Source organism: Narcine bancroftii, chromosome 8 (genome assembly GCF_036971445.1).
Source record: "Narcine bancroftii isolate sNarBan1 chromosome 8, sNarBan1.hap1, whole genome shotgun sequence".
Taxonomy (NCBI): Eukaryota; Metazoa; Chordata; class Chondrichthyes; order Torpediniformes; family Narcinidae; genus Narcine; species Narcine bancroftii.
The window spans coordinates 90,481,452-90,509,106 of NC_091476.1; the positions used below are offsets into that span (position 1 = coordinate 90,481,452).

Sequence of the window (27,655 nt, forward strand, 5' to 3'; positions counted from 1 at the left end):
GTAGAAGATCTCATTGTGGGAGGTGCAAGAATTGGAGAAAAGGATGACAACCTTACAAGACGCTGTGTGGGAAGATGTAGGTGTGGGTGTCAGTGGTTTTGTAATAGATGTCGGTAGATGGTGTCCTGAGATGGAGAGAGAGGACTCAGAAACCGACAAGGTTCATTTTTAAAGGCAGGGTGGAAGTTGGCAGTGAAGTTAACAAAATCGTTGTGCTCTGCACTAGGTTTAAGAGGGAATGCCAATTCAGTGAGCGATGTGGCAGAGGAAGAGCTGAGGAACCGTAGCTGAGCACCATTGGAAGAGGGACAGTTTCTCTTAAAGACAGGCTTAGCTGGGGCCCCTGCATGTGCTCATGGCTACACCCTGGATATAGAGAAAATGAGAGGAATCAAAGGAGAACTTGTTCAGGGTAAGGACAAGTGGATTCTCCTCTACTGCCTCCGCAGGTTAAGCAGCATCTGTAGAAAGAGAAACAGTCAGTCTTTTGGCTCTGCAACCTTTTGTCAGAACTGGGAGAGAGATGACAGCATTCAGTGGGAGAGAAAATGGGGGAGGTATCTGTAAAAGGAATAACTAATTGGGCACGGACATCTGTCAGCTTAAGTTTCTAGGTTTGTTAGATTAATTATTATTGGTAAGGTATTTGGGGCATTCACAGCAGGCAAGACCTATGTAGGTAAGGGAAAAAAAAACAGTAAACGGAAAATGTTGGAAAAACAACTGATAGCATCCACGGAAAGAGAAATAGTTAAAGTTTCGGAGTAGGGACCCATCCTCAAATTATGGGAGAGCAAAATAGGCTAGTCAAGGCATAACATAGCATCCCACCTCATCTGCCACATCTGTTCACTTTATCGGTGAAATTCTATTTGTTTCCCATAGCCATTATTAGCCACAGCAAGGAGGCCATGCCAAACATTAATTTTGCCAGAACTGAGTTCCGAGTACAGTTCTGGGTCATCACACCACAGGAAAGATTTCAGATTTATTGGAAGAGTACATACACGACATCACATACAATCCTGAGATTTTTTTTTCCTGCAGGCGAGGCAGAATCACCACTTATTGGTAGTGCAAAGAAAACTCTACTCAATGTACACATGTAAACGAATAAAGAACTGTGAAAGATAACGAATGTAAACAAACTGCAATAGAGAGAGAGAGAGAAAAAAAATCAATAAAGTGCACAAGTAAGAGTCCTTAAATTGAGTTTGTGGTTGAGGAGTCTGATGGTGGAGGGGGAGCAGCTGTTCCTGAACCTGGTGATGGTGTCAGAATAATATTATAGAATATGACATTAAAAAGCCAGGTAAAACTGATATCGGTTGGAATCAGGGGAAAATACTCCAGTAACTGGAAGCATAAGTAATGGAGAAACTCAGCAGGACACACTGCTCATAGAAAGCAGATATATAACCAATGTTTTGGGCACCCTTCATCAAGGTATGATCAAAAAGCAGACAGGTGTCTTAGTGTATTAAACTGCAACTGAGAGGCGTGACTAGGGTTGGTGCCACCCAGTTCCGTAACTCATGGTGTTACCTCCCATACCCGACCAGAAATCCTGTAGATCACTCTGTTTGTGAGATAAACATCTAGCAAAATTAAAATTACACCTTGAAATTACAATATCATACGCACAGCCGACATGTATTAACATGTACATAGCTTCATAGGGTTAAAATAAAAATTATTTTCCTATAATTACTACTTTATTCTCAAAATAGTTATTGGTTCACAAATACTAATTCAAATATTATAGCTAAAACACAGAAAATTTGACAAAAGCAGCGACTATAAAAATGCCAGTAGCAACGAAGCAGCAGTGTATGGTTGTAGCGCGGGCAGACGAAACATGATTCGAAGTGTCGCTGTAATTGGGTCATAATGACAGCTCTGACTGGAGCAGCATTAGAAGGTTCAAAAAAGGAAATGAGCATCGAGCTTTAGCCTTGTAGGTATATTGATACATGTAAGCTGGGCTTGCAATGTTTGTTGTTAAAACTAATAACAGGGATATTTTTATAAAAAGTATTACATTTCTGCCGAAACACTGCGCAAAAATTTTATAGTCATTTTGGTGTCACCTGTTGTGTTCTGCACCCACCTAGTGCTGCAATGAGAGCGTCTGCAGACTTTCGTGTTTATGGGTTCCATTGACTCTTTCCCTATGTCTCTTCTCCTCCAGCTCCCTACCCCCCTCTTCTCTCCATTCAGAGAGCTCATCCTCCCCCTATCACTTCTCTGCTTTTTTTCTTTTCTGGCCTCCCACCTGTGTTCCTCCCCCTGTCCCTCCTCTTCCCTGACCTTTTTATTTCAGGTGCCTGCCTGCTTTTTACTCCATCCTTGACAAAAGGCTCATGTCCAAAACATTGGTTATATATCCATGCTTCCTTTGAACGCTGCTGTTTTTCCAGCGCTTTTGTGTATTAAATCATAGTGTTTGCGGACTTCCTTGTTTAACTTCATATAGAAAGATGATGATTTGTTGGAAGCCAATTTTCCAATGTCCAGGACAATTCTGTTGAGTAGAATCCAAACCCAAGCAACTTATTATAGGGTTATCATTGACCTTGTATCATAAGGCCAAAGGTGGGACATCAATGTTCAATTAATTCCTTAGTATGTGAAGCAGTTGATGCCTGCTGATAGCAAGGCCAAGTTGAAAGGCCTTGCTATCAGTACTCAACTATGGTGTTCATAATGGTTTAACAATCCAGATATCTGGAAGGGATCCTTTTGGAGGAAATGTGACAGCAAATCCAGATCATATGTATAAGAATTTTCAACCTAATATTGATTCAATTATTGAGCCACAGATCTACAGATTAAAGCTAGAATTATCCTAGGAAATGTGCTAGTAGATTGGATAAATAGCAACAAGGCATATCTAAATGTTAAATTTTAATTTTAAAAAAAATTAAATTTAGATAGTCCATGCTGCCTGATTTACACCCAATTAACACACCACTGATATGTTTTGAATGGTGGGAGGAAACCGGTGTCGCTGAAGGAAACCCACAGTCTTGGGGAGAATGTACAAACTTCTTACAGACGGCGTGGGGTTTGAACAATGGTCCCGATCGCTGGCCTGCTGTAAAGGCGTTGTGCTAACCATTATGCCAACCTGTGCTGCCCCAAATGCTTTCTTGATTCATGCAAAAGATATTAACACAAAACCTGACCCCAGGTGGAAAGGAACCTGGTGCTAACCTACATTGACTCGGGGCCTGTTTTAGGGCTTGCGGCTACGTTCTTCTGAAGCTTAAAAACCAATATGAGGTGATGTAATTGTGCAGAGTTAATCAATGAATAATTGTAGAATTCCATGTATATAAAACATTGCAAACCTTTATTGTCAATCATTTTAGCATTTTCAGTTGCAATTTCATTCTTTGCAATAAATTGACGCACATTAGTTATAGAACAATATTTTAAAGAGACAGACTTTTTTTCTTGTTGAACTGCAAAGATGGGTTTAAAACTGTCTAAGTGTTAAGGTTTTTCTAAGTTTTAGTTTTGGTATTCTGGATAACACCAATCAGCAGTGCTCAAATCCATCAGCTCTCACCATGGTAGCCCCAGGTATTTTTCATTCATTTCTGATGCTGGTACCTTTCATTCCCCACAAAATGAAGATACCTACTGTTCTTATCCAAAGGAAGGGTAAGAAACATGGTAGAAAAAATGCAACTTTAAAATAAACAGACACATAATTTATCTACAATGCCATGACAAAATATTGGAAAGAACACTTCCAATAATTTAACAGGTCTACTTGTCCACGTCTCAGTACATTGAGCCTGCTACTCTGGGCATTGAATACTGTTGGTCATTGGCCAGACCTGGATTGGAAAGGTGAAGGATAGATAAGAGATGACCAGCTCATACTGACTAATCTTATAGTAGTTGCGAGGGAAGGGGGATGTGGCAGAAGTGTCTTGGTAACCAAATGGCTAACAAAAGAGAGACAGACAGAGGGAGAGAGAGAAAGGGGGGGGGGGGGGGAGAAGCAAGAGAGAGCACAGAGGGAGAGAGACAGAAAAAAGAGGGAGAGAAGAGTCAGATAGGGGAGAGAGAGAGAGAGAGGGGGACAGGGACAGGGAGAGACGAGAGAGAGAGACAGAGAGGGAGAGGAGAGTCCAAATGGATAAGCAAACCAAAGGACAAAAATATTGAACAGGTATTGTTCCTTTAAACTACAGTAGTTGCATCGTGTTGCAGGAAGACAAAGGTGTACATTTATTCCATTCTCTCACTATGTTTATTAAAAGAACATTGATCAATATTAGTGTTTGTTCATTATCAAAGAAATAGAAGCATTTAATAGCCAATTTAGATTATGTTTTCTGGCTACTTATTCACACAAGGTTGAATTGTGGCCCTGCTTCACTAATAACAACCAACTATCTATGAGGAATAAAATTATAAAATGACAGTAGTGACATAACGAGGTGGCCAGAATCTGTGAAGATGAGTTATAAGGTACAGACTCTTGATCTGGTCAGAGGATACTACCAGGGAGAGCTGACATTCAAAGTGTTGACTTCATTTGTCTTCTTCGAACTCACTGCATTTCCGTTGATTTCTTGCATGGATTACATATTGATCATTTCTGCAGTTTAATTTGCAGTAATTGGATCCCATCGTTGCAGATCAGATCATTTTTAGCACTGTTCCTTGTTCTTTCCATTCTACAAACAGACATCCTTTTCAAATGATGAGTCTTTTAAAATTAGATAAGTGGTAAGTAAGATGCTGTTTATGGGCTTGAGGTTTGGCACAAGATTTTATAACTATTAATTTCTGTCTCTGTATGAATTTTATTTCATCCCATTTTTCAATGTTGGAGAAGTGCTTTTTTTAAACTTTTGTACCCTGGCCAGACTTGGGTCTGGGACAACTTGAGTTACAAGTGTAATAAAGCTCTTTTACACTTCCAAAACAACAATTGCATTGGGAAACATTGTGACACACCTGCAACTCTTCACCAAAAATGTATCCTTCAGCAAACCTGTCCTCTCTTCCTAACATTTCAAATTCCTGAAACGCAATCTTGCAATTTCTGCCAGAGGTGCTGAATCAGGGCAAAATTTTGCCCACTACGTTTGCTGGTTCATACAATGTCATTTTATGTATGTGCCACCTCACTGACAAAAGGCAAAGGAGGAAAAACCCAACACCCAACCCCAACCAACCAATTTTCCCTTGCAACCGCTGCAATCGTGTCTGCCTGTCCCGCATCGGACTGGTCAGCCACAAACGAGCCTGCAGCTGACGTGGACTTTTTACCCCCTCCATAAATCTTCGTCCGCGAAGCCAAGCCAAAGTATATGTACCCAATGCTTGTAGTTGTCAAAACAGGGAGATGCTGTATAATTCCACGTTAGACACCTATTCCACTCAGGCAGTTCAAGAAACTCTCTGAAGCAGGTTGCGGACAGAGAATCAAAATGATCCCCTTATTGTTAACAAGATCTGAATTCTTAGCTGCCACTATCAACCACACTGTTTAAAGTTTCCCTTGCGGCAATGTTTGTCCAAGCCTTTAGAATGTTTATCTCTGCTTAAGGACAGGAATGAGCACGGAAAATGATGATTTTTCCCTGTCACAGAGGTACTCTTCTCAATCACAGTTCAGGTATAGCAACTGAGATCTTGGTTGAGTGGTTCGCACAATCGCGGCATGAAACAGAGCATCCTACGTTCATGTGAACATTGTAGTTGAATAATTTTAAATGACTAATTTGTTTCTTAATTTAATCTCTCTATCTTTGTTTATAACCTCAAACCCTTATCTTAACAAAACCAAAAATCGATGCTAGTTTATAAATCTAACCTCACTACCTCGGGCAGAGTGAACTCTAGATTTCCATATGTCTCGACATGTCTTCCACAAGACACCTTAAGTCTTTTAAGGTTATTTAGGTAATTTGAAGAAATATCACACTAAAGTAGGGATTGAACAGGAATGAATGATGCAGGTTGCAAGGCTGGACCTTTCAAAGGCTCGTATGCTGTAAATTTACTGTCTGAGCTCTGCCTCCTCTTTAATGTCAGCAACATTCATTTTGGAAATAAATACATAAATGATTAGGGCACCTTTGAGCAACGTGTAAGTTCAGGGTACAAAGCTCTCTTCAGAAGCACATAACATTAGCGTAGCGGTTAGTGCAACGCTATTACAGCGCCAGCGATCCAGGTTCGAACCCACCGCTGTAAGCAATTTGTACGCTCTCCCCGTGGATGTGTGGGTTTCCTCCGGGTGCTCCGGTTTCCTCCCACCATTCAAAACCATACGGGGTTAGTAGGTTAATTGGTCACATTGGTGTGTTTGGACGGCGTGAGCTCATGGGCTGGAAGGCCCTTTTACTGTGCTGCATCTCTAAATTAAATATGAAAAAAGATGATATTTACATAATGTGCTGAACAATCTACCTCCACCATTCAGGTATAGATGAGAAATAAGACATGTCAAAAAGGAATTTTGCTTTCTTAGGCAAGAAGGTGACTAATAGGAGTTAAATTTTAAGGATGTTTCCCAGGGTAGGGGAGTCTAGGACAAGAGGGCACAACTTCAGGATAAAAGGGGGTCAATTTAAAACCGAGATACAGAAACATTTCTTTAGTCAGAGGGCTGTCAGTCTGTGGAACTTGATGCCACAGGTGGCTGTGGAAGCAAGCTTGCTGGGTGTTACTAAGGCAGAGATTGACAGGTATTTGATTAGTCAGAGCATCAAGGGTTACGGGGAAAAAGCAGAGAGTGGGGCTGAGTGGGAGGATGGATCAGCTCATGATTAGAATGGTGGAGCAGACTCAATGGGCCAACTTCCACTCCTATATCGTGTGATCTTGTGACAATACTGAGGAGCCAGGAATGGCAGTCAGAAAGTAGCACCTCCTTCTGATGGAATTCGTTTGAATGGAAATTAATTTGGGTTCACTGATAACCCTCTTCCCACTCTCCCACTTGCCCCAGTCCCAGAATCTTGTGCCGTGTGATTCGTCCCAAGTGTACGTCATCAGTATTGCGGTGTCATCTCATCCTTGTGCAAAATAATATCTAGCGAGATAGGAATTAGGTTGCTATAAATCTGACTCCTTTCCATTCCTCCTCCCTGGCAGCCAATGGTCCTGCAGTTTTGATGCGGGGACAACACTGACTTGGGTATGTGCAGGGGTTCTTGTTAGAATTAGACACCCATGGTCAAAGTATTCTGCCTGTGCCTTGCTCTCCAGTGAAATCAAAGCAGTGCATTAAGATCACTTGAAATGAGATAGGCTGTGATGTAGTAGTGAAATTAAGGGGGGGGGGGGTGAGTTGCCTCAGGAATTCTCCCATAGTAAGGCCACTTCCTCTAGAGTTTCCTCTGGGTGCGAATCTTGGATAGGCTCATGTTGTTGAACTTGAATTAAGGGGCTTAAACCAGTCAAGGGACTGAAGGAGTTCAGCTGATCCTCCTTTGCTTAGTGCTGATCCTATTTCAAATCAAATTGATTAACTGAGGGTGACGAGAAAAGCGGAGAACTTCCAGCTTAAGGAAAGCAACTTACAAAGTGCCTGATTAGAGAAAGGCCACTTCATAGAGGGAGGCTATCACAGAGGAGGCATCCTCATGGCACCAAGAGAGAGAAGACAGGCGAGAAAGTGCTCTTTAAAAATATGGCATCTTACAGGAAGGAGAAAATACCTAATGGCTGTTAAAGAATAGACAAGCTTAGAAACCATATTTTTCCTTGGCTTAACCAGCAAGGAATGGCCATTGACTGCAGTGTAACAGGGACGTTGTTGAGGACAATATTGACAAAGGAGGCACCTGGACTGTATTCTGTGTTGCAGTTGGATCTCTTGTAATTGGTGTGGCTCACTGGGGATGATTCCATTCACTCCCTTGGTTAAGGACTGCATAAATACTGAATGATGTACACTTGTCATTGTGAGTTAGCCGCACCTGCCATTTTAATTAGTCAGCCAGCCATCGGCGATCACGTTCCTGAAATTGTGAGCAACTTCATTGATCATTGTTAGATAGCAATGCATGATCGATCAGGTACAAATGTCGTCAACAACAGCCGTGTATCAATAAAGACTACATTTCAAATAAATCTTTTCCCTCTATCTTCACAAACATGCCTTTGCCCTTTAAAGAGGGGAAATGACAGTTACCAGAAGTTAACAAATATTATTTGGCTTGTCGATCCTTATTGGGATGTTGCTCTCTGGTAAAGACCAAATTTCAAATTAATTAATTGAGGAATTTATTTACTACTTTAGGACTGCAAAACATTGTAAAAAGCTAGAAATGGTGGCCCAGTGCTTTTTGCACAGCTACTAATGATCATTTCTCCTTCCAGTCTGCCTATTCCACCGAGGAAGTGGTGGGCCCTCAGCATGGATGGAATGGCAGCAATTCTGACTGGAAATCTACCGAACCAAGAACAAACTAAGGACCTCAGCATTTAAATAAAAACAGGCCAGGGTTTCCATTACTCCAGCCACAGAGCATATCAATGATGAAGCCATGACAGGTTAAGTGCAGCTAAATTGTCCTGGTTAGTTTCCATTTCCTTTGTGGATGATATTGGCTTACTGATGCCAACTCCAATGTCAGTTGACTCTTAGAAATAAATTATTTACAAAATCTTCCCCAAAGCTTTCTTTTCATTGGCCACGCCCACTCTTCTGGTTGATGGAGACAATTTCATGTGGTTAGCAATATCTGGACATTATTTTGGCCTTGAGATGCAGTCTGCAAAGCGGGAACCTCGCAGCCCAGCCAATCCTGTCTTCCATGGGAACAATGTATTGCTTTATGTTGGGCACAAAACTGGAAAGGAAAAGACACATCAAGACATAGTAGAGCTGTGAAAGGCAGGCATCACATGAACTATGAATGAGAATATTGCACGCGGACCTGAGAATAGCCTTTAAATCTCTATATATCTTCTGAGCCCAGAAGAATATGACTTTTTTTTTTAAACATTAACGTTAACTTCCAGTTTCAGCTGTTGTATTTATTATTCTGCCTTGGGGTGGTGGGGTGGAAGGGGGCGGGGGGGGATGTGACGTGCCTGTAATTTGCTTGTCAATCCTGGCAGAATTACTACAATGCTATATGTAACTATGGACCTTCATTCACAGCCTATCCTCTTCTAGAGCCTTAACTGGAATGAGACTCAATATTGTAATCAGTTTTGGCTTGTTGTTAACATTCATATCGCTGATTCAGACTGCTGTGGGTTCAAGGCCTACTTCAGGAACTTTTCCAAATCTTGTCCATATGTCAAAATATGAACATAGAAATTCGTCCATTTTTGGTGTGCTGAATGGGGGCCGTGTGAAGCTGTTAAATTTAATTTTTAAAAAAATTTAGACATGTAGCATGGTAACTGGCCATTTCGGCCCACAAGTCTGTGCCACCCAATTTACACCCAATTAATCTACACCGTTTTGAACAGAGGAAACGGGAGCCCCCAGGGAAATCCCACACAGACATAGGTAGAACGTACAAACTCCTTACAGACAGCGCGGGATTCGAACCCTGGTCCTGATCGCTGCCGCTGTAAAGACTTTGTGCTAACCGCTATGCCAACTGTGCTGCCTCAGTAAGAGATGGGTCCAATCACAGTACAGTGTTCAAATAGGCTGCCACACTGAATTGCAGTCTCATCACACCCCACTTTGCTATTCCACCTTTATCTTCCCCAATTTCCCCCTTTACCAGTGTGGCTGTCACCGAAGCTCGTTTCACACTGGCACCTTATCCAAGTAATTAACGGCCAGAGTGAACGCTTGTAAATCAGTATGCAGGCATCAAATCCACCCAGGGATATTAGCGATTTGGTGACCAAATGAAACTGAATTCCTCTCTGATTTGAGGATCTTTGCTTGATTAGGCCCCACGTCATAATTAGGTATTTGCCCCAGTGATCTTCAGAGCCACAGTGGCTGTGAACTTCATGTAAAGGACAGCACTTGTAAATCAACGGATGGAACAGTGCTTATGGAAGTGGTGTCCCTTTGGGGACCTGCTAAACCACTTTCTGTGTGAATTGTTCCTTCTTTAATTGCAGTTAAAGACTGAGGTTGTACACCGCCATCTTCCATCCAATTTCCCCCACTAAAACTCTCTGCTGTACACACAGGCCATGTCATAATGCGTGAAATATGAAAGGTGAAATCTACAGTAGAATGAATCAAAATGGGGAATATTCTTTCAACTTTGACTTAATTATTCCTTATTTTAAATTTTAGACATAGGTAACGGGCTCTTTTGGCCCACGAGCCCATTGCTCTCAATTAGACCAATTAACCTACACTCCGGTACATTTTTGAACAGTGGGAGGAAGCTGGTGCCCCCAGGGAAAACCCACAGAGAGAACATGCAAGCTCCTTACAGACAGCGCAGAATTCTAATCCCAGTCCCGATCGCTTGTGCTGTAAGAGCATTGCGCTAACCGCTATGCTAACCTGTGGGCATAAACACTTCAAAACCTGCACAAAAACACATTTACCCATTAAAAATGTGGAAACAATTTACTTCTGATCTATTTTTACAAGAGATACCTAAAAATATGAAGAATGCTTAATGAGGACCAGGTAAAAAATAGTACTGCATTTAAATTTGAGTTATTTGAGGGGGATGGAATTGTACTTTGCTACAGAAGATCATCTTTGTTCCCTTGCTGTTTGTAAGATTCTGCATTGCACAATGGTTTCTAAATGCAGAGGGCCAGGCAATATTCTGGTAAGTGACTCATCAATGCCCTTTGCAAGTTGTATGGTAAAGTAGAACAGATTCAGAGCTGCAAATAGGCCTGATGTCAAAACCTTGTCGAATTCCTATCTGCATTTATTTTTTTTATATGGCTGACCTCCCTGCCATGAAGCTGGACAAAATAAAAGTGCATTTGGATCCTCTCTCCACATAGGACTGTACTCAAAGTTAATGTGCAGGTACAATACTTATTGCAAAAAGATTTTATTTCAGGAGTTAAAACCTTGTTCTGAATTTATAAATGTCCCTGGTGACACCATTAGAATATATGATACAGGTCTGGTCACCCAACCCAGCAAAGGATAGACAAGGCATGTGATCAGGCTCGCCAGGATGATTTCTGCTTGGGTAAGGGGATACAGGTTATGTGGTGTGGGTTGGCTCATGAAGAAACATAATTAAATTAGGGTATACCCTCAAGAGTTTAGAAGAACGAGTCTTGATCTCACTGAAACATAAAAAAATCAAATCTCCCGATAGGGGTAGATGCAACGTTGATGTTCAGAACAATGAGTCAAATTTTAAAAAAATAAAGGGCTATCCATTCAAGACTGTGCTAGGAATATGTTTGTTCACCCAGGGCACAGTGAATCTTTGGAGTTCTCTACCCAAGTAGATGTGGAGGTTCAAGTCAGGCGGATAGGTTTTTTGGATAAGGGAATTGAGGGATATGGGTTAGTGTAGGAAAGTAGAACTGAGGTTAAATGTCAGTCTTATTGAATGGTAGAACAAGGCTAAGGGGCTGAATGGCCTTGCCCTGTTTCTACTGATGGTCAGAACTTCCCTCTAGAGCAAGGGTAGCCAACCTTTTAATTTCTAATTTAGACATACAGCAGAGTAACAGGCCATTTTGGCCCACTAGTAGGCATGTAGGTTTATAATGGAGGATTTAAACCATGCTTTTACTTATGCAAGGCTGAGTATCAGTAACCTGCTTTGAAAATAATGTATGCATAATCTAAATTCCACCATGGGGCCCAGGGATCCAGTTGAATCAGAAGACGTAATCTAATTTACACCATGAGGCCCAGAGATGCATATGAATCAGTAGACATAATCCAATTTCCACCATGAGGCCCAGAGATGCAGTTGTCTTTTGTTGGTCGCAGACTGTCAGGAGACCTTGAAGATAAGTAAATCATTTATTCAAAGAGATAAGCTATGAGTAAACAATTTTTGAGTAATATAAGCCATAGTCCCACTGCTGAAATTTGAGACTCTCTGAGGGGTAGAAACGTCTCTCTGCAAGAAGAACAACTTCTAGAGTCCAACCAACGTCCCGGTCGGGGGAGGTGGAGAAGCTGCTACCAGCATCCCGACAACCTACTACAAGTGTGCGGTCGTTGCCTTGCTTTGGCAGTTGGGACCAGTCCAGGTGTTGATAAGATTAATTGGGAAGGGCTTGCATATTGTAGTTTGAAATCAGCTTTAGATTTAGTAATAAAGATTTGTATAAACTGAAGTGCTCTCGGTGTGTGTGTCTGTTTTCTTTTGGTAGCTCGAATGGCCTTGCCCTGTTTCTATTGATGGTCAGAGCTTCCCTCTAGAGCAGGGGTGGCCAACCTTTTAATTTTTAATTTCTAATTTAGACATACAGCATGGTAACAGGCCATTTCAGCCCACTAGTAGGTAATGGGGTTGTAGGTTAACTGGGTGGCACGGACTTGTGGGCTGAAATGGCCTGTTACCATGCTGTACAGTGAAACCCTGTTATAACACGATCGTTGTGTCAATAAGATCTCATCACAACAAAAGTGGGATCGTGTTAAATCGGGGGTTTTACTGTATTTCCCTTTTGAATTTGCATACTTACATCATTTCCATTTCTCCTTTATTTGGAACATTCCAGTTATTCTGTGTGCATTTTAAATCAATCCAGGAGCCCAACATCTCCACTCCTGCCGAGAGCCCGATGTCTCCAATCCTGCCGGGAGCCCAACACCCCCGCTGCTGCCTGGGAGTCCAATGTTCTCACTTCTCCCTAGGAGTCCAATGGCCCCACTCCTGCCGGGAGCCCAATGCCCGAGTCCAATGACTCATTGCATTATATGCAAATTTGCATTAAATTGGGGCTTCTCAGTAGGTCTAAATTAAAAATTAAAAGGTTGGCCACCCCTGCTCTAGAGCAATTATATCTGGCCAAACATTCCATGCTCTTGAATGGTTAGTCAATAAATTGTGAAAAATCAATTCTTAACTACCATCCATCACATTCAAGAGAGGTTTCTTCACCTCTCCCCATCTTATAATGTCAAATGGTCAAAAGATGTCATAGCAAAAAGAGGGAAACAAGATTCGAAGTGTATCGCTGACTGAGCTGCATTGTGTTTTGATCACTCAGTTTGTGTTGTTGTCCTGGTAACCCTATGCGTTGTGCAACAAATTGATCAGGTATTAATCAACGCTAATGATCTTTCAAGACATCAAGCAGTCACCATCCCCAAAGGATCAGCACGACAGCTGGACACTTTCCCAGGATGAGAAAGATCAAATCATCCCAGGTTTTCTTCGTTCACTCTGTCAGACCTTTGCTCGGCATGTCACCCATGGAAAGGGAAAGCTGTCAGTGCTAGCACAAGAGCATCTGAAACAGGAGAAGGCATCTCTTTGGCCCTTTGAGTCTGCACTGCTGTTCCACATGAACCTGACCACCCATTTACCTCACAACCATCCCATTATCCATAAACTCCCTACATATCTAAGAATGAAAAGCAGCAGTCCACTGTCCATTTAGTAGGCAGATTTCTGCCCACGTCCATGTGCACACACAGACATACACACATGCAGACACACACTTATACTGTATATACATATAAAATGGATATATTTTATTCACAAAAAGCACATTTAGCATGGCGATTATGCCAGTGATGTGTTTGGACCTGGTGCTGTCTTTAAGGAGTTTGCACCTTCTCCCTGTGACCACGGGGGTATATTCTGGATGCTCCATTTTCTTCCACCCTCTAAAAACATGTGGAGTTTGTAAGTTAATTGATGTATTTGGGCTCGTGAGCTGGAAGGGCCTGTTACTGCGCTGTATCTCTAATTTAAAAATTAAAAACAATTACCTTTTAAAATGTAGTCAGTCAGTAATACTGGAACCTTCTCGCTGTCCTCCTTCATAGCCAGAAGAACTGTGAAAAAACACAGATTGATTAGTAAATTCAAACACTGTACCTTCTGAAACAGTGTTTGCCATTTTTTTTTCCCTGCAGCCTAGTTGTTTGATGTTCCATTTTTAAATTTGCTGATCTCCCCTCCTGACAGTACAAGTCCTGGGCTGCCCTTTCAATGGGCATCTGAGTGACCTATTCTCTGTTGGAGGGTTACAGGTGGTATTCCTCAAGGGATCAGTGTTGGGGCCGCTTCATTTTACTTTGTATATAAATGATTTGGATTATGGAATTGATGGTTTTGTAGCTAAATTTGCAGGTGATATGAAATTAGGGTGGTAGGGTGGGTAGTGATGAGGATACCGAAAGGCTGTAGAGAGACTTGGATAGATTGGGAGAATGGGCAAAGAGGTGTCAGATGAATTACAATGGTGGAAAGTGTACAGACGTCCTCTTTGGTAGAAGAAACACGCAGGCAGACTATTATTTAGATGGAGAGAAAACTCAAAATGAGTCGGTGGTGAAGAAGGCAAATGCAATATTGGCATTTATTTATAGAAGAATTTTAAATTTAAAATAAATTTAAAAATTTAGATATATAGCATGCTAACAGGTCATTTCAGTCCACACCGCCCAATTTACACTCTATTAACCTACATCTTTTTTGTGTGTTTTGAGTTTTGTGTGCCCGTATATTTTTGAACAGTGGAAGGAAACTGGAGACCCCGGGAAAAACCCACATACACACGGGGAAAACAGACAAACTCATACAGACAGCATGGGATTCGAACCCACATCCCAGTCACTAGCATTGTAAAGGGGTTGCACTAACTGCTTCGCCAACTGCGAATAGCTTACAAGAGCAGGGATGTAATGTTTAGACCCAAAAAGCACTGGTGAGACCTCATTTGGAGTACTGTGTATAGTTTTGGGCACTGTTTTGAGAAAAGATGTGCTGTTGCTGGAGAGGATTCAGAGAAGATTTACTAGAATGATACCAGAAAGGGTTCAGAAGGAAATGAACCAAATGCAGGTAAATGGCACAAGCCGCGGAATCCTACATGATCATTATGGATCTTGAGCTAAAAGCCCTGCTCTGTCCTGTACAACAATGACTCCATGTGCAGAAGTAGAGGGACCTGCATATACACTTGAAAGTGGAAGGGCATGTTTATTAAAGCAATGTATATGAGATCCTGGTATTCCTATGAGCACCAAGTTACATTGAAACTGCTCAAAGCTCTGACTAGGCCACAGCATATGAGGAATGTTTGTCGGCTCTTGGATTGTACTTGTTGAAGTACATAAGGATGAGGGGAGACCTCATAGAGGCATTTTGAATACTGAAAGGGGCGGACAGAGAAGACCTGCATATACAGTTGAAAGTAGAAGGGCATATTTATCAAAGCAATGTATATGAGATCTTGGTATTCCTAACTAGAATCACAAGAGCACCAAGTTGCATTGAAACTGCCCAAAGCTCTGAGTAGGCCACAGCTGCATACTGAATTATGTAAAGGTGCTTGAAGGTACAGAAAAATATCTTGAGGCAATATGGTTTGACTGTAGAAGCTGAGGTTTTTCTATTTGGAACAAAGACAATTAAGAAATTCATGGAGGTGTACATGATGATGACTGGTTTAAGGAATAGAAAGGAAACTCTTCACACTTAAAGATAGCTTAAAGAGGAGGAGGAGACACAGATTTAAAACGCTGGCCAAAAATAAAATGGGGGCGCTCCAGTAATCAGGACCTGGAATTCGAATCCCATGCTGTCTGTAAGGAGTTTGTACGTTCTCCACATGTCTGTGTGGGTTTTCCCTGGGGGATCTGGTTTCCTCCCTCTGTTCAAAATATACTGGGGGTGTAAATTTCATTGTTGGAAATTGGGCGGCACGGGCTCATGGCCAGAAATGGTCTGTTACCGTGCTGATGTCTAAATTTAAAAAAAATTTTTTTTGACTGCCTTTAAGTACTGTATAGCGTAAGCAGAATCAAGGAAATCAGATATGTTCTTGAGAGAGAATAATCTGCATAGCCATGAGAAAACAGGAGGGGAACAGGACTGCTGTATTAATATCCAGAATAAAATGGCCTTTCATGTTAAAACGATTCTATAATGACTGAAACCGATGAGTTAATTAATAATACTTTCTGTTTGTAGGCATTTGATAGGTGCTGAAACTCTTGCACTTTAAATAGATTTGGTGGTTGCTGGGGAGCTAATTGAATGATTGTGTGCCATCTGAAAAATTACAGTACGGAACTGGAAGATGACATTCACAGAATGAGACGTGACTGTGCCAATTCTTTAGTCTTTCTTTGGCTTGGCTTCGCAGACGAAGATTAATGGAGGGGTATGTCCATATCTGCTGCAGGCTCGTTGGTGACTGACAAGTCCGATGCGGGACAGGCAGGCATGGTTGCAGTGGTTGCAAGGGAAAATTGGTTGGTTGGGGTTGGGTGTTGAGTTTTTCCTCCTTTGTCTTTTGTCAGTGAGATGGGCTCTGCGGTCTTCTTCAAAGGAGGTTGCTGCCCGCCGAACTGTGAGGTGCCAAGATGCACGGTTGGAGGCGATATCAGCCCACTGGCGGTGGTCATTGTGGCTGGCACCAAGAGATTTCTTTAAGCAGTCCTTGTACCTCTTCTTTGGTGCACCTCTGTCTCGGTGGCCAGTGGAGAGCTCGCCATAGAACACGATCTTGGGAATGCGATGGTCACAACTAATAGCTCACAGAGGTATTTATCATAGAAATTTATGCTATTGAAGATGGACATTCAGGGCATCATATCCACGGGTGAAGAAAATAGACTTTAGGGATGAGACATCGCCCTGCAGGTTTGATTCTAACAGCCCAGTAACATTTCCCCTCCTCCATGATTCTATTTTGAATATAACTACGGAATGTACCTGTTCAACTTTGAACAGTGGACTCCAAATCACCACAAATCACCTCTGGATGTGCCAGTTACCTTGAATCCACATCATTCATTTACTGATCTCTCCACCATTGCAAGTAATGCATTACTGTTTTATTATTATTCAAATGATTTGTTATTTAGAACAAGCCCATAATATTGCTTCTTCTGAATCTTTGCCACATGAAGGTGAACCATTTCTCCAGGTAACTAAATGCTCTCAACCCTGCCACTTTTCCAATGAGTTTCTCCTGCATCTTCTCCAATAGCCAGAAACCACGAGGCAAACAGGAAGGGACATTAAACGTCAGTGGTGCCCACGTTTGTATGTGAATTTTTTAAATGATCGAAAGATGGAAAATTTTACTTTTACTTTGTACATTTACCCTTTCAAGACCTTTAGATACAACATCCACCAACCCCCCGCCCCCTCAAAGAAAAAAAGTATCAGGCTATTTTTGAGTCACTCACTTGTGGTTAGTATTTGAAGATCTTCAACAGTTGGGGGAGAGCTCTTTTTTTCATAAGGAATCACAGTAGTTAGGTACTAGATACAGGAAATTTGCATAATTAGTTCAGTAAAATTAATTTCATTGCTTTTCCTTCATCTGATCACTAGTTTCAGATGTTTTAAGCTTAAATTCCTGACTACGGGATCACCCAAACTGGGGTTAGACTTCCAGTGCAACTTAAAGATCATCACCATGGTGTATGATGGGCCCCACCCTCCCCTCATGGTTTGTAACGAGCAATTTTTAAACCACCGTCCCCCCACCCCATTGCCGAGCAGCAGCCCCAAACTCGATCACCACATCTAACATGTGGCCTCTCCATGCTCTGGATCTCTCCCCCACCCCTCTTCACCAATCACCCCTGACTGTAAGCCTGTCACCACGAAAAGTCGGTGGTATAGCGCCGGGAACAGGACATTTATTAAATCAGAGGTGAGATGCGTCCTCGCTGAGGAGCCCCTGGAGAGCCCAGGTAGTGGTGGTGAAGAGTGGGGAGAAACACCAGATGGTCATCGATTACTCCTATAACTCAATAGGTTCACCCAGCTGGATACATACTCCCTGCCCTGCATAGCCACCATGCTGAACCAGATTTCATAATACAGGGTGTTCTCCACCATAGACCTTATGTCTTCAAACCACCAGCTAGCTCCCCATTCGCCCCGAAGACCGCCAGTATAGCACCTTCGAGGCGGATGGCCGGCTTTACCATTTCTTGAGGGTCCCTTTTGGGATCATGAATGGGATGTCCATCTTTCGAAGGGAGATGGATTGGATGCTGGACGAACACGTGCTGTGGGCCACTTTCCCTTACCTCGACAATGTCACAATCTGCAGCCATATCAGCAGGGCCATGATAGGAACCTCCAGAAATTCCTCCACACGGTGAAATTCCTCAACTTGACATATAACACAGTGAAATGTGTCTTCAGCACATGTCACCTGGATATACTAGGCTGCATTGTGGAAAATGGAGTCATCAGCTCCAACCCCGATCGCATGCAGCCCTTGTTAGAACTTCCACTCCCCCACTGCTTCAAGGCCCTGAAAAGGTGCCTGGGGTTCTGCTCTTATTACGCTTAGTGGGTGCCCAGTTATGCGGAAAAGGCCTGAACCCCCCCATCAGGGCCACCAACTTCCCCCTGTGAGCAGAAGCCCGCAAGGTATTTGACTGTATTAAACCTGACATTGCAAAAGCCATGATGCACGCAGTGAATGAATCCATCCTGTTCCGGGTGGAGAGCGATATGATGGACTTTGCACTGGCCACCAGACTTAACCAGGCGGGCAAGCCCGTGGCGTTTTTCTCATGCACCTTGCAGGGCCCCAAGATCTGGCACTCCTCCATTGAGAAAGAGGCCCAGGTGCGGCACTGGAGACATTATCTCACCAGTAAGCATTTTATGGTGCTGACTGACCAACGGGCAATCGCTTTCATGTTTAACAATCAGCAGCGGGGTAAAATCAAAAATGATAAAATTCTGAGGTGGAAAAAGAGCTCTCTACCTACAATAATAACATACTGTACTGGCCTGGAAAGCTCAACGAGCCCTCGGATGCCCTGTCTCGGGCGAGTTGCGCCAGTGCACAGACGGACCGATTACAGGAAGTGCATGACAGCCTCTGCCACCCAGGGATCACCAGTTTTTTTCATTTTATCTCCCCTACTCCATCGAGGACATAAGGTCGCTGACCAAAAATTGCAGGGTCTGCATGGAAAGCAAACCGCATTTTTACCAGCCTTACCAGTCATACCTGATCAAGGCCACTCGCCCCTTGAACGTCTGAGTAAGGACTTCAAAGGACCCCTACCCTCCACGAACCGCAACATCATTGATGAGTACACGTGGTTTCTCCTTTGCCATACCCTGCCTGGACATGTCTGCAGCTACTGTCACAAAGGCTCTGAACAATATGTTCACAATTTTTGAATACCTCTGCCACGTCCACAGTAATAGGGGTTCATCCTTCATTAGTGACAAGCTGCGTCAATATTTGCTGTCAAAGGGCGTCGCCTCTAGCTGGACCACCAGCTATAACCCCAAAAGGAATGGCCAGGTGGAGTGGGAGAACAGCATGGTCTGGAAGGCAGTACTACTGGCCTTGGACTTCAAGGTCCAGCTAGAGGGACTGGATAGTGTGGAGCACCTCTGGGAGGACCTCTTGCCAGTGGAAGACAGGGAAGCCCTTGGACTTCAAGAGGTCCTCCCAGAGGTGCTCCACACTATCCAGTCCCTCCTGTGTACGGCCACCAATGAGACACCTCAACAGAAACTGTTTACATTCCTCAGGAGATAGGCGTTGGGAACCACCTTGCCTACCTGGCTGACGTTGCCCAGGCCAGTCCTATTCTGCAAGTACATGAGGACCCATAAGTCTGATCCTCTGATCGAGAGGGTGCAGCTGTTCCGCACGAACCCACAGTTTGCCTATGTGGCATTCCTGGACAGACGCGAGGACAGAGTATCCATCTGGGACCTGCCGCACATGGGAGCATCTAGAACCCCCCCCCCAACCAGCTGACAGGTATGCCCCCCCCCCCCCACCCCAGCTCTCCAGGGCCTCACTTCCCAATCCCCACCATCTCTGCCAACCTGACAGTCGACACACACAGCCCCCCCCCCCCCACCCAGCCTAGCCAAATACTCCCACCTAACTAACTCAGCTAGAACTGATGGAAACCATCGAGAACCCCGGATGGGGTCGCACCGGTCACAATACCAATGGAGACCGCTGGACAGACTGAACTTATGAGGTCGCCTGACCACGCCACACACCCCCCCCACCCTGGGACTTTTCTTTTAAAAGAGGGGGTGAATGTGTTGAAACCACTATTGTACTTATTTGTAAATGTAAATGTCACGACCTTTCCTGGTTGACTCTGCTCCTGCTGGCTGGTTCATGACTCCTCCCCTTTCCGCCCCCCATAAAGGCTGTCATGCCATAAGCCTGCCCCCAGTTCAAGTCCAGATCAGTGTGAGCCAACGACACAAGGGATGTTGTCCATCTTTTGCTAATCAAAGCCTTCAATCCTGATTACTTCAGTCTTTGTCCAATTGATTGTGCATCAATTATATTCTTTGGAAATGACCAGTATATTGTAACACAGCTGACTGAAGGGACTCTTGTTTGCTTCTCTTTCTCTTGCACTGTAAGGGACACCAGACAATACTAATGGCGACTCTTTCTCCACCTTACGGCAGGCAAACTTAATGTATTATTATGTGACAATAAAACGAATCTTGGAACCTATTTCAACAATGTTGCAACCAGTTAGAACCATTAAGCCAGTGTGAAAGGTATTGTTTACTGCTGTCATTTCAGTTAATCCAGGTCATTTTCCTTTCTCATCAGTGTTGCCTTAGTATCGGGATGATAACACTTGTGGGACAACTCCTCGATATTGCATCATGTGCCTTGCCACCTTCAAACAGCCAGAGAAACACACAATATACTGGAGAAACTCAGTGGATCAGGCAGCATCAATGGAAGGCAGTAGATTTTGGCAGGAAAGATCAGGAAGCATTCCTTATGATATCCCAAAACTTCAACTATCTATCGCCTTCTAAGGATGCCATCTGCCCCGCTGAGCTCCCCCAGTACTTTGTATTTCTCCAGCATTCTATTCAAACAGCCATTTCCCCATCCCCATTAACAACTAATCACCAAAAGATCTTAAGAAAAAGGAAAATGATAGTGCACTTCTTGTACGATTTTTCTTCTGAATTGTTGAGGAAATTGATCTTTCATTCTTGAGGCTTCAGAACAGCTTTACAGGGTTCATAGGTTCTTTGTGTACTTCAACTAATACACCAGGAAGTAAAGGCAGCTAGCTACCTGCTTATCGTTGCCTGAGCTTCCAAAGGTCTGTCGAATGCCACTTTGGATGACACTGGAGATCCCTTCCATGCTGAAGCGCTGAGAGAGGAATGGAAGTAAAGAGGAGAAGTTAAAGGTGCAGCAAGGTGGCAAACAGAAATATCAATGGGAATGTAAAATACCTTGGGAACTATAGAGCCATAGAACACTACAGCACAGAAACAGGACCTTCGGCCCTTCTAGTCCATGCCGAACTATTATTCTACCTGGTCCCACTAACCTGCACCGTCCATATCCCTCCATACCTCTCCAATCCATGTACCTGTCCAAATTCTTCTTAAATGTTAAAAGTAAGCTCGCATTCACTGCTTCAGCTGGAAGCTCATTCCACAGTCCCACCACTCTCTGTGAAGACGTTCCCCCTAATGTTCCCTCTAAACCTTTCCCCTTTCACTCTTAATCCACGTCCTCTAGTTTGTATCTCACCTCCCCTCAGTGGAAAAAACCTATCTACATTTACTCTGTCTATCCCCCTCATAATTATAAATATCAAATCTCCACTTATTCTTCTACGGTCCAGGGAATAAAGTTCTAACCTATTTAAACTTTCCCTGATGCTCAGTTCCTGAAGTCCAGGCAACATTCTAATAAATCTTCTCTGTGCTCTTTCAATCTTTTTGATATCCTTCCTGTAGTTAGGTGACCAAAACTGCATACAATACTCCAAAGTTTCCCCCACCAATGTCTTATACAACTTTATCATAACTTCCCAACTCCAGTATTCAATATTTTGATTTTTGAAGGCCAATATGCCAGAAGATTTTTTTTTACAACCCTATCTACCACTTTCAGGGAACTATGTTTCTGTATTCCCAAATCCCTCTGTTCTACCACACTCCTCAGTGCTCTGCCATTTACCATGCATGTCCTTTCTTGGTTTGTCCTTCCAAAATGCAACACCTCATACTTGTCTGCATTAAATTCCACCTGCTATTTTTAGCCCATTTTCCCCTCTGCAAGCTTTGAAAGCCTTCTTCGCTGTCCACAACACCTCCAATCTTAGAGTCATCTGCAAACTTGCTGATCCAATTTACCACATTTTCATCCAGATCATTGATATAGACGACAAACATCAATGGTCCCAGCACCGCTCTCTCAGGCACACCACCAGTCACAGGCCCCTTTGAAACTGAGCCACACAAGGGGATTTAAATTGGAAGCTCAAAAGATTGTTCAAGGCGCTTGGTTTTAAGAGCATAAAAGAAAAAGGCATAGCATGGAGCTTGAAGGGAGTTCTTCCAAAATTGTTGGCCTTGTTGACCAAAGTCACACCATGAATGGTGGATCAGTAAAAGTGAGGATGAGTAATTTAGGACATGAACCCATGTCTGATTTCCCACATTGTACTTTAATGCTATTAATTTGTATGACTAGTAATTTTTTTTTAGAAAACTTACTGTGATTACCTGTTATCTAGTCACAGCATGGAGTTAGTTATATGATGTCACAGCTACCTCAATAACATGAAATGCTCAAGTTTAAAAAAAAATTCTAATTGAACCAGGAACTCAGAATTTGAATATTGGCTTCTAAAGATTGTTGCTTTGTTATGCTTAATGATGGGCAATCAAAAGTTTGTTGTATATTAATTAGGGAACAGTTTATAAACAGGCTGAAAATATTTTAGAGGTGAAGGAAAAGTTTGATCCCTTAAGTAAATTATTGGTCTCTGTGGTGTAGATCTATTGAGGTCAATAAATACATAGTGATAGAATATGATGATAAGATGCGTGATGGCAGTGAATGCAATACAGTCTAATGTCGCAGGCTGCTTTCTCCAACCACTGCCGTTTCATCAGTAAATGATTTAATTATGCAATCTGTTCTTTCTTGTAAACAAGTTTGTTGGTTCCCGTGAAGAAATTGATAAACATAAGGCTTAGTGCATTCCCAATTCAGTGCCAAGACTCGTAATTCTTCTCATTGTTCACTGTCAGATCAAGACTGCTGATCTTCACATCTAGAAAACATCTCAAAGTAATGTACAGTAAAACCCCTGGTATGCAGAATACAAGCAAATAGAAAAAAAAAATCAAGGAAAATAAATTTTAAAAATTAAAATAATAGGTAAAAAAATAATAAGTTTAAAATTGTAAATGTTCTCTGAAGTAACACATTTGGTGAAGATGGGAGTAAATACTCTGCCAGTGGAGTATTGGTTGTGCTTTGCTTCTTGTAGTTGTTTGAATAAAGTTTGTGTTTGAATAAAATGGCATCATCCAGGATGAAGAGATGGTTGGTGCCACTTGTCATTGGGGCCTTATCTGTAAACTTGCGGGGAAGGGGGCATAATTATCTATAATTATAATTCATCTTTATTAAAGTATATTTGGGCGGCATGGTTGGCATAGCGGTTAGTCCCATGAATTTACGATTGGAACCGGGGTTCGAATCCCACGCTGTCTTGTAAAGAGTTCTCCCTGTGTCTGTGTGAGTTTTCCCTGGGGGTTCCGGCTTCCTCCCATCTTTCAAAATGTTCTGGGAGTGTAGGTTAATGGGGTGTAAATTGGGCGTCAAGGGCTCATGGGCTGAAATGGCCAGTTACCATGCTGTATGTCTACGTGTAAAAATTTTAATCATTTATCTTTCAGGCGGCTCCATGGAGTGGGGGGTGGGGGGTGGGGGTGGGGAGGGGAACCTGCAGATGCAGAGACAGTTCAACGTTTTCAAAGAATGTGACTCAAAATAAAGTAAAATCATTTAAGATTTATACATTCAGGCAAGTGAAGTTTGTTCAGTGTAAGTATAACCATACAGCAATTACAATATGGAAACAGGCCATCTAGTCCCCACCAATTTAAGTGAACTCCACTAGTCCCACCTACCTGCTCCCTGTCCATAACAGTCCAATCCCTTCACATCCATGTACTCATCCAACCTTCTTTGAATGACAAAACTAACCTTGCTGCAACCACCTCTTCCAGAAGGTCATTCCACTTAGCCACCACTCTTTGAGTGAAGAAGCTTCTTCTCACGTTACTTCTAAACTTTTGCCCCCTAACCCTCGTTCCATCTCACCTATCCTCAAGGGGAAGAGCCTATTTACATCTACTCTGTCTATCCCCCTCATCATCTTAAGTACCTCTATCAAATCTCCCCTCAACCTTCTACGCTCCAATGAATAAAGACTCAGTCTACTCAATCTTTCTTTGTATTCTAAATACTGCAATCCAGGCAACATTTTAGTAAATCTTCTCTGAACCCTCTCTACATTATTGGTATCCTTCCTATAATTTGGGGACCAGAACTGCACACAGTATTCCAAATTTAACCTCACCAATGCCTTGAACAGTCTCAACATCACCTCCCAGCTCTTATATTCTATGCTTTAATTTATAAAGGCCTAGTATTTTTGTCTTTTAAACTGTTTAATCTTAATGCAGGCATATTAGTTAAGCATTGTAAGAGTGAGTTTCAAGCAACTGGAAAATACTCTTATCTGGCACATACCAATCCCCACAGGTGCTGGATACAAGGGGTTTTACTGTATTACTTTTGGGGGTTTCATAAAACAGAACATCTGAGAGATAAGGTGCAATGGTGATGTATTTCAAATGTTTTTTCCTTCCTTAAGCTGACCTTCAAGAACTCTCAGGGAGAAAGAGGCAAATTTTCTCTTGTGGGACATTGATAATGGTATGGAAGCAGCTGGGGCCAGAGAATGATGGCCTCACTCTCTTCTATGGTATCCCACAGCAGCAGAGCAAGCAAGGACATCAATGACCTGCCTCAACAATACTGAGAGGGCAATGAAGAGCATCATCGTTCCCATAATCATATAACGACCCAAGGCCCCACCTTCACAGGCATGCGGTTTGCTTTGTCCTGCCGGATGTTTGGCGGAGTCCCGCCCTTTTCCTTCTTTTTCTTCTTCATTGATTCCCGGTGTTCCTTCTGTTTGTTCTGCACCTCGATGAGAATGGAGATGAAGCTGTTTTTCACTTCTTTCTCAAACTCTAGCTCATCACGCAATGCCAGTTGCTGGATCAGCTCCTCCGAATAATCTTTGGTGGCTGATTCGATCTGAACCAGCAGTTCACCCACTTCTCCGTCCGTCATCAGCTTCATATCTGCACATGGAGAACACAATAAAAACGTGTTCGGTCAACACCACCTAACAACTCCTCCTTTTCGGTTTTTTTTTCCCTGTTAATTTATAATCATTTCTGATTATATGTGTTTTAAATTTACAGATACAGCACGGTAACAGGCCCATGCGCCTGCACTGCCCAAATCCACCCATGTGACCAATTAACCTATGCCTTTAGAATAAGGGGCAAAACCCACGCAGATGCGGGGAGAATGTACAAACAGCACCCAATTCAAACACGGGTCACTGGTGCTGTAATAGCGTTGTGCGAATCACTACACTCACCGGACCAAGCAACTCCCCCATCCCTATTTTAATATTATTAATGTCTATTTTTTAAATCTGGAGGATGAATCAACTTTCCTCAGTACCCTGTTCCACTTGCTCTGGTTTCAATGCATCCTCTCCCCACCCCACAGCCCTCCCCCACCGCCAACCCCTCCACTACATCTCTTTCCTTTCATTTCACAAATGACATATGTGACATCAATCAACTGAGCCCCATGAAATTTAACTCCACCACCTTGTCCTCCTTTCACTAACCAGTTCTTTTCATTGACCTACCCTGTAATTTTCAAAGGGACATACACTCCTATGGCCAACCAAGCCCTCACTAACCATCAAGCACCCATTTAAACGAATCTTCCACACTCATCCCATTTTATTCTTCTTGCCTTCTATCCAATTCCTTCCAAATTCTACCACTTACCTACATACTGAGGATAATTAACTGTGGCCAGTTAACCTATCAACATGCATGTCCTTGGAATGTTGAGGCGGCACGGTCGGTGTAGCGGTTAGCACAATGCTATTGCAGCACCAGCGATTGGGTTCGAATCCCGAACTGTCCGTAAGGAGTTTGTACGTTCTCCCCATGTCTGCGTGGGGTTTCCTCAGGGACTCCGGTTTCCTCCCACCGTTCGAAATGTACAGGGGGTTGTAGGTTAATTGGGCAACACAGACTCGTGGGCCGAAATGGCCCGTAACTGTGCTCTATGTCTAATTTTTTTTTAAAACTGCAGCTCCTGGAAGATACCCACATGGTTGCAGGGAGGACATTAAAAATGCAAAAGAACACATTTTTTCCAGGTCTTTGCCAGCGAGGTGAAAGTTGATAGTTAATTGCCAATAGCGTGCAGTTGAAAGGTGATGTCAACCATCTCTTGCATACATTCAAATTCTGCAGTAACCAGGAAATACTGGAGTACGTACACCATTATATGACTGCATTTATTTCCATCTGCCTTGGAGCTAAGAACTCTTAATGTTTTTCAATCTGCAAAATTTCCTCTGTAAGGAATTTGTACATTCTATCTGTATCTGCATGGCTTTCTTCTGGGTGCACCAGTTTCCTCCCACCCTTCAAAATATCAGGGGTTGAGGGGAGGGGGGTGGTTGTAGGCTAATTGGGGTATTTGGTGGCATGAGCTCATGGGCCAGAAGGGTCTGTTATCATGCCGTATGTCTATGTTAAAATAAATGGTTTCTACATTTGTTTAACTTTAATAATAGTCATTTCCAGAGACACATTTTAGCGTAGCAACATGATAATTGAAAAGCAAAGCAAAAACTGCAGAGCCCAGCAACTCTGAAATAAAATCAGAAATGCTTATCAGATCAGGCACCATCTGTGGAGAAGAGAAACAGTATTAATGCTTCACATTGGTAAACAGCACCCTTGTGAAATGTTAATTCTGTTTTTCTCTCTCCTCATGTCATCTGACCTTGAGGTAGGGAGTAAGAACAGAGAGGAAAACGGCAGGGAACCTCTGCAAAACTAGTCAGAGCAACTTTTAATTGGCTTTGGCCTCAAGAGATGAGCTGAAGTGAGCATGTGTCTTGTTACCAATGTAGAAACCATCCTGTAAACTCCAGGGAAACTATACTTAAAAGTTAAAAGTGGAACTTTGCTTGGCTTACGCTACGTGTGTTATATTATTAAGAAGCATGACTCATAAGCCCTTTTTAATATGCAGCACCTGGGTCGCCCTTCTGGGATTTGGATGCCATTATTGGGGTAAAAGTGCTGGAAGCAACTCTTAAATTCAACATCACGTTCCGCCAGATGTTTGGATGCTGGCTGCCCGGTTACGCACAAACGCAAGCGCTGACGTCACCGGAATAAGCAGGTCAGCCATTTTCCTGTTCAAATCGCCTGTGGATGGGACCTAGGGCAAGTTTAACTGGGTTCCCTGATTACCTCTGAGGTATGTCAGGGGACCCGGTTGGGTTCGATGTGGTTGATCAGGTCAGACCATTTCTAACTGCCGCGTAACTGGGGCGCTAACCGGGCATATTGCCTGGTTAACCCCATTTTACACTGCAGCTTGAAACGGCCTATAGTCTTCTACTGGGAAAGCA

General features: G+C 42.8%; 1 protein-coding gene across 2 annotated transcripts in view; it reads right to left on the reverse strand.

Annotated features, from left to right (window-relative positions):
- Nucleotides 1-7,938: 7,938 nt before the first annotated feature.
- The window catches only part of fez1 (fasciculation and elongation protein zeta 1 (zygin I)), a 70,401-nt gene continuing 50,684 nt past the window's right edge, over nucleotides 7,939-27,655 (reverse strand). The window contains exons 5-9 of one of the 2 annotated variants that reach the window (XM_069894469.1): nucleotides 25,003-25,274; nucleotides 21,163-21,243; nucleotides 17,285-17,360; nucleotides 13,850-13,915; nucleotides 7,939-8,831 (exon numbers count right to left, since the gene is read on the reverse strand). In XM_069894469.1, coding sequence (XP_069750570.1) covers nucleotides 8,815-8,831; nucleotides 13,850-13,915; nucleotides 17,285-17,360; nucleotides 21,163-21,243; nucleotides 25,003-25,274 — 512 coding nt within the window. In that variant the 3' untranslated portion in view covers nucleotides 7,939-8,814. Of the gene's footprint in view, nucleotides 8,832-10,526; nucleotides 11,904-13,849; nucleotides 13,916-17,284; nucleotides 17,361-21,162; nucleotides 21,244-25,002; nucleotides 25,275-27,655 lie in introns of those variants that run through there. The other variant, XM_069894468.1, reaches the window with a different exon arrangement.